The sequence below is a fragment of the Scyliorhinus canicula genome, unplaced genomic scaffold (genome assembly GCF_902713615.1).
Source record: "Scyliorhinus canicula unplaced genomic scaffold, sScyCan1.1, whole genome shotgun sequence".
Lineage (NCBI taxonomy): Eukaryota > Metazoa > Chordata > Chondrichthyes > Carcharhiniformes > Scyliorhinidae > Scyliorhinus > Scyliorhinus canicula.
Genome location: NW_024055751.1, coordinates 1385655 through 1397914, shown reverse-complemented (window position 1 = coordinate 1397914; position 12260 = coordinate 1385655). Strand labels below are relative to the sequence as shown.

At 48.8% G+C, this 12260-nt stretch overlaps 1 protein-coding gene across 1 annotated transcript in view; it reads right to left on the bottom strand.

The window, feature by feature from the left end:
- The window catches only part of LOC119960905, a 379220-nt gene that overhangs the window by 124194 nt on the left and 242766 nt on the right, over nt 1–12260 (bottom strand). The window contains exon 9 of the mRNA XM_038788480.1: nt 1821–2682. Within this exon, the coding sequence (XP_038644408.1) occupies nt 1821–2682 (862 nt within the window). The remainder of the gene's footprint in view (nt 1–1820; nt 2683–12260) is intronic.

The following is a 12260-nucleotide window of genomic DNA, read 5'->3' as shown; positions in this document are numbered from 1 at the left end:
CCTACTTTTCTGCTAACAGGAGGTTTGTTATTGCCAGATTGCTTTTTTAGTGTTTTGACTGTTTTCTATCCCAAAGCTCACATTACAATTTTAAAGTCTTCCAATCTTTGAATTTACCGTTCACACACTCATTAATATCTCTTTTGCGGGCGTTATCTCTCCAACTCATTGTGATTGTTCGTTGCGTTAAGTGGACTGTTTTTTTCCACTGTAAAATTAAACAATTTGAAACCGGCATTTTTTTTTCCAGATTGCTTTTTTTTCCTGCATCAATGCTATTGTCAAAGTTCCAAGATCCCTGTGTAACCTAGTGGCCAGATATCGTTACCTAATTTATTGTTTAAAGCAGCGCTGCAGACAGTCTTCGAATATTACGTTCTTGAGAAGGGGTTTCTAAACACATGAAAAATAGAGGGGAATTGCCGTTAGTTTTATCTAAAGTTTGTCCCATAATGTCAGTAAAAATGTGCCCCTGGCAAAAAATGTTCAAAAAAATTTCTTGTACCAAATCAAATTGGAGGGTCTTTGACCCCAAAAAATTACTGACAGGGTCCCTGACCCCAAAAAATTACTGAGGGTCCCTGACCCCAAAAAATTACTGAGAGGGTCCCTGGCCCCAAAAAATTATTGACAGGGTCCCTGACCCCAAAACTTAATCAAAGGGTCCCTGACCCAAATTTATTGACAGCCTGTATAAATCTGATGCGGATGAAAAACGAGATCAAAAAGGTCCCTGACCTGCGGCTAATTACACAAAAAAAATGTACTCACAGTCAAATCTAGATTCGAGAACTGTCACCTGTTTAGTTACTTCCGTCAGGGATGAGGGGTCGCAGCACAGATCCGAGAGAGAGAGAGAGACCAAGGTCAATCTTACCTTGTGCCAGCGTCTGTCTCTTTACTCCGGTCATGGCTTTGATCACTTTTTCTCAGTCCCTCATGGAAGCTCACTTCAGGATATTGGATTTTTTCTCGCAGCGCCAAATGTCGTATTCAATATTTTCCCCGCTTCTTGACTGTGATAGAGAAATTCAAACAGCATTCATTAGGTAAGCAAAACTGAACTTTATTTACGAATTAGAACTGACTGCTAGCAGTAAATGGCTGAGACTTGAATTCGGAAGGCAGTCAATTACAAACTGCTGAGTCCGTCCCAAGTCTGCGATATTACAGAAGAATAAGGCAATTTTTATACATTATAGGATCAAGATAACATGAATACAACTTGGTCAGGAATTTAATCGAAAGTAAAACATAAGTAATAATTGTTACAATGGCGTCACCTTGCTGACCTTTAGGGGAATGGAGTTTCATATCATTATCTTGTCTTTGTTTTAAGAAAGGGACAAATTTGTTTACGAACAGGAAGAGACAGCTTTTTAGCTTGGTATTTATTGAGACTGCTTCTAGGTTCATAACGAACAAGCCTTATCTTAGATTTTCAGAGTCACCCAGTTCTCAGGTCATGCTGACCTCGGCTGTATCTGTGTATTTTGTATCTGTGCCTTAGGTTTAAATTCAATTGCACCAAGAAGACTTGACTAGTTTTCCCATCATGCCATTATTTGCTTCACACAATACCACAAGGGGAAAGATCATAGATGGTGCTTTTAAAAATAGACACTGTAGCCCCCACAATAAATGACATTTTCAGCAGATTAAATTCCAGCAGTTTTGGGGTTAACATCAGCAGGAACAAAATATTGTCAAACTGTCAATACTAAACAACAGCAACAACAGCAGAATCCAACCTCTGCAGTCATTGATGAACTTGCTGATGCCTCTGGAGGCATCGTGACTGAGTGAATCCCTTCCCACACACACAGCAGTTGAATGGTCTCTCAGTGTGAGTGCGTTTGTGTGTCAGCAAGTTGAAAGACTTTGCGAATCCCTTCCCACACACTGAGCAGGTAAACGGTTTCTCCCCAGTGTGAACGCGCTGGTGAGCAGTGAGGTTGGACGACCGATTGAATCCCTTCCCACACACGGAGCATATGAATGGTCTCTCTGCAGTGTGAGTGCGTTGGTGAGCAGTGAGGTTGGATGACTGCCTGAAACTCTTTCCACAGGAGGTGCAGCTGAATGGTTTCTCTTCAGTGTGAATTCCTTTCCCACACACAAAGCAAGTAAACGGTCGTTCCCCAGTATGGAGCCGCTGGTGTGCAATGAGGGAGGATGCCTGTCTGAAACTCTTTCCACAGGAGGTGCAGCTGAATGGTTTCTCCTTAATGTGAACTCGCTGGTGTGACAGCAAGTGGGATGATCCAGTGAATCCCTTCCCACACACAGAGCAGGTGAATGGCCGCTCACCTCTATGAAAACGCTGGTGCGACAGCAGGTGAAATGACTGAGTGAATCCCTTCCCACACTCGCAGCAGACGAACGGCCTCTCCCCATTGTGAGTGCGTTGATGTACAGTGAGTGCTGAAGAATGCCTGAACCTCTTTCCACAGGAGGTGCAGATGAATAGCTTTTCCTCAGTGTGAATCCGCTGGTGAGACCAAAGGCCAGATGACTGAATGAATCCCTCCCCACACACAGAGCAGGTGAACGGCATCTCCCCAGTGTGACTGCGCCGATGGTTTTCCAGCAGGGAAGGATAACTGAATCCTTTCCCACAGTCCTCACATTTACATGGTTTCTCCATGGTGCCAGTGTCCTTGTGTCTCTCCAAGTTGGATGATCAGTTGATGTCTTCTCCACACACGCAGGACATGTGTACAGTTTCTCCTCGCTGTGAATGGTGTGATATTTCTGCAGGCTGTGAAACTGGTCAGTTCACTGGAACACTCTCGCTCGGGTGTGTTTGTCTCAATATCTTTCCAGTCACACTGATGTTTAACATTGTTTCTCACAGACAGAAGAGACAAACGTTTCTCCTTCAGCATTCAAAGTCTGAGGATTTTCAGGTCCTGATGAATTGAGTGACTGTCAAAAGATGTTTGGTTTCAGTTTCACATCTGTAAATCCTCCTTTCTAATATCCTGTAAAATGAGTTTACAAAAGTCATCACTGTCAGTCCAGGATATAAATTCTGAACAGGCAATTCTAGTTTCTCTGGAACAATTTTCCCTCTCTTGTTCCCCCAAAGCTGTAAATCCCCGTCCCACACACTCTCCCTCCTCCCTGGGCTGAAATCCAAACCCATCTCACCATCTGCACCATTTCTTCCTCCACTCCCAGTTTTCTCCCTCCCTCTCCTCTGCCTGGGTTCAGTTCTCCAGCTCCTGTCTGCAGACTGACAATAAAACCAATTATTTTCTTTGTCAATTATTCTTCTTGTCTACTGTGTACTCACTATGTATGTTCTCTTGGCCACAGAAATATACTTTTGACTGTACTTTGTGACATGTGACAATCAATCGATCAATCCATCAGCCGTGTGTACCATCTACAAGATGCATTGCAGTAACTCACCAAGGTTCCTTAGACATCACCTTCCAAACCCATGACCACTACCATCTGGAAGGACAAGAGCAACAGACACCGGGAACCCCCCTGAAGGTTCACCGTCAAGTCACTCACCACCCTGACTTGGAAATATATTGTCGTTCCTTCACTGTCGCTGAGGCAACATCCTGGAACCCCCTCCCCAACAACAGTGTGTGTGCCTACACCTCAAGGACTGCAGCTCACCACCACCTTCTGAAGGGAACTTAGGGATGAGCTATAAATGCACGCCTGACCTGCTCCTGTCCTTCTATATGGTAGAGGCTGCATGCCTGAGTGTGTGTGTCTGTTTGTGTGGGTGTGTCTAGATGGTCGTGGTCATTGGTTTGGAAGGTGCTGCCTCAGGAGTTCCCACAGTGCATCTCGTAGATGGTACATCCACTGCTACTACCGAGCGTCAGTGGTGGAGGGAGTGAGTGTTTGTGGAAGGGGTGCCAATCAAGTCTGCTGCCTTGTCCTGGATGGTGTTGAGCTTCATGAGTCTTGGCTCACTGGGCTAAATCGCTGGCTTTAAAGCAGACCAAGCAGGCCAGCAGCACGGTTCATTTCCCGTACCAGCCTCCCCGGACAGGCGCCAGAATGTGGTGACTAGGGGTTTTTCACAGTAACTTCATTGAAGCCTATTCGTGACAATAAGCGATTTTCATTCATTTCATTTGTTGGAGCTGCACTCATCCAGGTAAGTGGTGAGCATTCCATCACACTCCTGACTTGTACCTGGTCGATGGTGGACAGGCTTTGGAGAGTCAGGAGGGGAGTTACTCGCCACTGAATTCCTATCTTCTGATCTGCTCTTGCAGCCACACTATTTATATGGCTAGTCCAGTTCAGTTTCAGGTCAATGGTCACCCACCCCTAGGATGTTGATAGTGGGGGATTCAGTGATAGTAATGCCATTGCATGTCAAGGGGTGATGGTTAGATTGTCTCCGATTGGAGATGGCACTTGTGTGGCACACATGTTACTTGGCACTAGTTAGCCCAAGCCTGGATATTTTGTCTGACATCCCAAAACATTTCATGGGAGAGGCTATCATTCATCATTTAACACTGGAAGGATTATATAGAGCAAATGTGACCAAAAACACGGTCAAATAAGTAGGAATTAAGGAGTATCCAAAGGAGGAAAATGAGGTGGGGATATTTAGGGAAGGAATTCCAGAGTTTACTGACTCCTAACAGTGGAAACGTTTTCTTCCGATCTACCCGCAGAAACCTCTCATCATTTTGATCACCAGCAATAACTTTCCCTCTAACCTTCTCTGCTGTGAGGAAGGAAATCCCAACTTCTCCAGTCTGTCCATAAAACTGAAATCCCTCAACCTTGGTACCGTTCTGGTGAATCCCTCTCTGAGACATTGGCCTCCTTTCTAAATCCTGCTGCCCACATCTGGTCTCAAGATCCAGCTGAAGTCCCATCAGTGGTTCAATAAACGTTTACAATAACGTCCCTGTACTCCTGCCCATTTCAATGACAACAAGGATCCTTTGCGTATTTTTGACACCTCATCCACTTGTCCTGCCACCTTCAAACATTTGTGTCCATAAACTCCAGGCCACTCTGTTCCTGCTCTGTTTAAAATTCTACTGTTCAGTTTATACTGTCTCTCCTTATTATTCTTTCCAGAATCCATCATTGGCTGTGAACCAAATCGGATATTCTGAGGGTGTGAAAGGTTCTACATGACTACATGGTTCAACTGAATCACAGATTGTTCCAGCGCAGAAGGAGGCCATTTGGCCCCTCGTGTCTGCACTGTCTCTCTGAATGAGCCTTTCACCCAGTGCCGTTCTCCTGCCTTCTCCCTGTAACACTGCACATTGTTTAAAAAGTTATAGATTTTGCTCCAAAGATTAAATTGGGATTGATATTCAAAGTTAATGTTTTTACTGCAGAAACAGCTTCAGCTGGGAGTCTGAATGAAGAGTAAAGATCCCAGACAGCGGGTCTCCCAGGTTCATTGCAGGCCCGACAGCTCAATCAGTTCCACTCTCAGCTCAGCAGCTCCACACAGTGTCCACAGGGGAGATCTGCTGGTCCAGTGGGACCAACATTCATAACTGACAGCACCAATAAAACTGGATCAATCGGTCGCTTGTCTCCTTGCTGTTTGGATCTTGTTGTGCACACACTAGTTGTTGTGAAATAACACAGAGCTTTTTGAAAGGAACTAACTTGTCTTCACATATTTAAAAAGACAACACACACTCACATTGTGTTTCATACAAAACAGATAATACTGGAGAATCTCAGCTATCTCAACTATGGAAATTCAGCATGTCCACGTTGACTCTCACTGGTTTTTACAGATGCAGCATAGAAAACATCCTTCTGGCTGCATCACAGCCTGCTGTGACAACTGCTCAGCACACCACCAGAAACTACAGAGAGCCATGACCACAACCCAGTCCATCATGCAAACAAGCCTCCAATCCATTGACTCTGTCTACATCCCCCGCTGCCCGGGGAAAGTGGGCAGCATAATCAAAGACTACTCCCTTTGGGCAAGAGATACAAAGGTCTGAGATCACGTATTAACGGATCCGACAGGGAGGAGAATCTCTTTTGACGCCAAACTCGGGGTCGGCACCGGTTTTCTGATGCTCTGCCCCTGAAAATTGGTGTATTCTCAGAGTATGCTGCATGGCCTGAGGCCATTGCCTGAGGACCGCCCTGCGATGCTCCATCTCCGACTGGCCGAGTTCCCGACGACGTCGGATTCTCATGGGAACCTTGCATCATATTCAGTCAGGGGAGGGCTGATCCGCGGGCAGGGGGGGTGAGGGGAGGGCTGATCCGCGGGCAGGGGGGGTGGGGGGAGGGCTGATCCGCGGGCAGGGGGGGTGGGGGGAGGGCTGATCCGCGGGCAGGGGAGGTGGGGGGAGGGCTGATCCGCGGGCAGGGGGGGTGGGGGGGTCTTCAATTGGGATTGGGAGCACTGTGGGGGTGGGGGGGGGGGGGCTGCAGCATGCGAGCAGCCAAAGTGGATACTACATTTGCAGTCCAGGTCTGCGGGCATAGTCTGCCTTGAAGCACGGCGAGGCTGCTGCTGGCCTCACCCTGCGCATGCGCGGCCACAGACCTTGCAATCCTCCAGGCCGTATCTGAAGCTAGAGATGGGACCGAAACACTGCCAGCCCCCAGCCCCCCTCCCCCAGAGCAGGGAATCGGTGGCTGTTTTGTGCCAATTTACCTGGCGTAAAACACCACCGCTTACATGCCGGCGTGGGAACTTGGTCCAGCCCAATACTTTTCATTGTACCTCAATGAAAATTAATTTATATTCCCTTCATTCTGGTTTATAATTGAGGGCCTGCACACTTGGATTTATGTATAATTTTTATCCCATCCATCCAATCTTCACATCATAGCAAACAAAAATCACTATTCACTAATTGGGATGATCGATGGCGTGTTCATTACCCGGCAGTCCCCGCGGTGGTGAATCTCCCCTGTCGACACCGCAAGTAGTTGGAGCATGCGCAGTGTGTGATGGCGCCTGCGAAAGAGACGCTTCTTTGTCTCAAAGGCAGCGGGTAAGGATGTGGAAATCCGAACAAAGCGATAGAGCCAGCTCTGGAGGGAGAGAGTTTCTAAGCACCGCGTAAAGGCCCTAAACCAGGAACACGTACCTGCAGGTCCTGCGTTTGTAGCTTCGGGTCTTTTTCCCCATAACAGGCCCAGTTTAACGGCCGCCATCTTGATTCAGACGGTGCAATGCGCATGCGCGGGTTGCGGTGACGTCAAGTAATGGGCGGTGCTTCACAGTCTATTCCAGGCCAGGTCCTGGTGCCGGAATACACATCACAGGCTGCAGTGTCCCTCAGCTTGATTCATTTATTTGTCAAGTTCAAAGGATGGTCTCTTTCCTAATGTTCCCAATTAATGGGCTGGTTTCCGCAGGAGATGGCTGACATTTCAGGGACACTAAATTAATATTGGGCAGAGATATATCTAATGTAGCGGTACAGTCGCACAGTGGTTAGCACTGTTGCTTCACATCGCCAGGGACCTGGGTTCGATTCCCACTTGGGTCACTGTCTGTGCGGAGTCTGCACGTTCTCCCCGTGTCTGCGTGGTTTCCTCCCGGTGCTCCGGTTTCTTCCCACAAGTCCCGAAAGACATGCCGTTAGGTAATCTGGACATTCAGAATTCTCCCTGTGCACCCAAACAGGCGCCGGAATGTGGCGACTAGCGGCTTTTCACTAACTGCATTGCAATGTTAATGTCAGCCTACTTGTGACACTAAAAAAGAATATGATGTTCTGAAGGTTAGTCTTTGGATTTCTCTACACAGGGAGCAGCGAAGTCTGGGGGTCATTGATTATATTCAAACACGGGTTCGACAGATATTTGATCGACAATGGAGTTAAGGGTTATGGGGTTCAGGGAGGAAAATAGAGAGAATGCTGAGCTGAGGAGGGATTTTTTCACTCAAGGATGTGGTGAAGCTTTGGAATTCTCTATCCCAGAAGAATGTGGAGCCTCAGTCATCAGGTATGTTCAAGACAAATATTGATAGGTTTCTAGATATTGAAGATATCGAGGGATATGATCATGTGGGGAAAATGGTGCTGAGGTAGATCGGCCAAGGATCTCATTGAATGGTTGAGCAGACTCGGTGGGCCGAATGGCCTACTCTTGCTCCTATTCTAATCTCTGTGTCCTGGTCAGGAAGCAGTGAGCTGAACTTGGATCTGTCAATCAACATGAATGGGCACCTTCAGGAGAATTGGGAGGGTGAATATTAGATACAGCAGCGTGTGTGGGGTGGAGATTTACAGCTTTTGGAGAACGAGAGAGGAAATAATATTCCATAGGAACTAGAATTGTCTGTTCTGAATTTCTATCCTGTACGAACAATGATAACTTTTGTTAATTGTTTTTAAAGGATATTTGGAGAGGTGGATTTATAGACAGAATCTCAAACATCATGTCGCGAAGTGACAAACTCACTCGATTCCTTCTGATCTGAATATCATCGGGCTCTGAATGTCGCCGGCAAGAAGGAGAAATGTTTGTCCGATCTATCGGCTTCAGAAGATTTTAAATATGAGTGTGACTGGAAAAGCACCAAGACCCACACAACACACACCCGAGTGAGAGAGTTTCAGTGAACTGATTGTGGAAAGAGCTTCAACCAGATACACAGCCTGAAAAAACATCACACCATTCACAGTGAGGAGAGACAGTGCACATGTTCTGTGTGTAGACAAGGCTTCCACTGATTGTCCAATCTGGAGAGACACGAGACCCAAAACATGGAGAAATCGTGGAAATGTGGGGACTGTGGGAAGGGATTCAGATTCCCGTCTAAGCTGGAGATATATCAACGCATTCACACTGGGGAGAGGCCGTTCACATGCTCTAAGTGTGGGAAGGGATTCACACAGTTATCCAGTCTGCAGTCACACCAGCAAGTTCACACTGGGGAGAGTCCGTTCACCTGCTCTCAGTGTGGGAAGGGATTCACACAATTATTCAATCTGCGGACACACCAGCGAATTCACAGTGGGGAGAGGCCGTACACCTGCTCGAAGTGCGGGAAAGGATTTATTGATTCATCCACCCTGCTGATACATCAGCGATTTCACACTGGGAAGAGGCTGTCCACCTGCTCTCAGTGTGGGAAGGGATTCAGACAGTTATCCAGTCTGCAGTCACACCAGCGGGTTCACACTGGGGAGAGGCCATTCACCTGCTCTCAATGTGGACAGAGATTCCGTGCTTTATCCAGTCTGCAGAAACATGAAAAAGGAATGAAATGTCCAATTCACCTAACAAGCACGTCTTTCGGGACTCGTAGGAGGAAATAGAAGCACTTGCAGGAAACCCATGCAGACGGACCACCCGGCATTGGCCCAGGCACCAGAATCGGCAACCCCAGCAAAAGATTTTTTAAAACTCTTCCCATCAGTAGATTGTAAAAGGATTACAGGACACAGATTTAAGATTGTGAACAAGAACTACAAGGGAGATAGGAGGTAGACATTTTATACAATGAGTGATAATGATATGGAACTCAATGCTCACACACAAAGGCCGATAATCTCCAGGTCCTGATAACCCGAATGGTGCTGTCAGAATTTGATGTGAGGATTGGTTGTGAGTTTCCTGTCTGCAAATCCCTTTCTAAGTCCCTGTGAAAGAAGTTTACAAAGGCATCACTGTCAGCCCCTCATAATCCTGTCCACGTCCATCAGGTCGTCCCTCAGTCTTCTCTGCTCCAGCTAAAACTATCCAAACTCTCTTCATAACTTAAATGTTCCATCCCAGGCAACATCCTGGTGAATCTCCTCTGCACCCCCTCCAGTGCAGTCACATCCTTCCTATAATGTGGCAACCAGAATTGCACACAGTATTCCAGCTGTGGCCTCACCAAAGTTCGATACAACTCCAACATGGCCTCCCTGCTTTTGTAATCGATGTCTCGATTGATAAAGGCGAGTGTCCCATGTGCCTTTTTCACCAGCCTATTAACCTGCCCTCCTGCCTTCAGATACCTTTGGACAAACACGCCCGAGGTCGCTTTGTTCCTCGGACATTCCCAGTATCAGGCCATTCGTTGAAAACTTCCCTGTCACATTACTCCTTCCAAAGTGCATCGCCTCGCACTTTTCAGGGTTAAATTCCATTATCTGCCCAGTTGACCATCCCGTCTCCATCCTCCTGCCACCCAAGACCCTCAACCTAACTGTTAACCACCCGGCCAATCTTTGTGCCATCTGCAAACTTACTGATCCTACCCCCACCCCCCCCCCCCCCCCACCCCCCACATAGTCACCTATGCCGTTTATATAAATGACACAACAATAGGGGCCCCAGCACAGATCCCTGCGATTTGCGTGATGCCAGAGGAATGTTTTTCAATGGAGACAAGATCCCCACCAACATCAGGGACAATGCCGCCTCTGTGCGCCGGAATTGAGGGCCTGCTGGAACTGGGTGGGGGTGGTGAGGCGGGAGGGGATTGTTGCGGAGGATTTCAGCTGGGGTTACGGCGATCGTGACAGCCCAGACACAGCCCATCCGCTGTGCCGGCGTCTTCTACCCCACACGGGCCTCCTTTCACACCGCCCCCCCACCCCGCCCATTCACACCGCCCCCCCCCCCGCCCACTCACACTGCCCTACCCCCCCCCCCGCCCAATCAGCATATCCTTCTTCCCCGGTGGGTGCATCGAATCACGGAATCCCGCAGCACAGCCGTTGGGCCCATCAATCTGCACCCACCCTCTGAAAGAGCGCCCCCGTCTCGGCCAACTCCCCCCGCCCTATTCCCATAACCCAATCTAATCTTTCGGACACTTAAGGGGCAATTTATCACGGCCGATCCACCTAACATCAGGGGCTGGTTTAGCACAGTGGGCTAAACAGCTGGCTTGCAATACAGAACAAGGCCAGCGGTGCGGGTTCAATTCCTGTACCGGCCTCCCCAAACAGGCTCCGGAATGTGGCGACCAGGGGCTTTTCACAGTAACTTCATTTGAAGCCGGCTTGTGACAAAAAGCGATTATTATTATTAATCTGCACATCGTTGGACGGTGGGTGGAAACTGGAGCACCCGGGGGAAACCCACGCAGATACGGGGGGAGAACGTGCAGACTCCGCCACAGACAGTGACCTGTGACGGTAATGGAACCCGGGTCCCTGGCGCCGTGAGGCAGCGGTGCTGACCCCTGTGCCACTCATCCAGCTGCCCTCTCTGTGGCCACGAAATCGCCTGATCCACCCCCCCCCCCCCACCCCCACTCACTGCTGAGGTTCCAGTGAGACCCTGCCACCTCCACCCCTGTTCAAAGGCCCCGGGGCCCTTGCCCCAGTAAACATTGGCCAGTTTCTCGCCCAGGCTCCATTTTGAAGTCATCAAAGGGTAGGCCTTGTCTGGAGGAAGCCTGGATAGTAACAGACTTAGATCTCGGACGATACATGGAGGAGGGGGTTGGGGGGGGGGGGGGGGGGGTGGGACACAAGATGGACTCGCCAGGGTTGGGTGGAGATACCATCAGCAGCCACATAAAGTTGATTCGAGGGTGAACTGGCTGCGGGGAGGGAGGGCTCAGGAGCCGCAGGGGCCGTGTTCCCCGCCCAAATTGGGGGTGGGGAGATATGCGAGACCCTGTCAATGGCGTATCCTGGCCATTACTTTAAAAGCAGCCGGGACCCTCGCCGGTCCTTCCCTCGTTTAGGGAGCAGAACTGCCCCTTAAAAAAATCGAGAAACAAACAAAAGGAAGTTGGGTAAATGCTTAAAGAAGAAGAGGAAAAAAAAATCAGGCGTTCCGAGGAAAGAGTGGCCGGCGTGGGGCCACGCGGATCACCAGCCGAAAGAACTGGCACAGATTTGATGGGCCGAGTGGCCTACCTGCGCTGTACCGTTCTACGATTTCGGTTTTATTCGTCGTTGGCAAGGTCTGTGTTCACTGCGCCCCCGTAATCACTGACTTGAGTGGCTTGCTGGGCCATTTGAGAGCGAATCTGGAGGGACATGTGGGCCAGACGGGAGTAAGGACGGCAAGATATCTGCTTCCCCCCCAAAGGGGACGTCGGTGAACCAGGTGGGTTTAGAAAACCTTCTAGAACATACAGTGCAGAAGGAGGCCATTCGGCCCATTGAGTCTGTACCAACCCACTTAAAGCCCTCACTTCCACCCTATCCCCGTAACCCAATAACCCCATCTAACCTTTTGGATACTGAGGGCAATTTAGCACGGCCAATCAACCAAACCTGCACATTTTTGGACTGTGGGAGGAAACTGGAGCACCCGGAGGATACCCACGCAGACACTGGGAGAACGTGCAGACTCCGCAC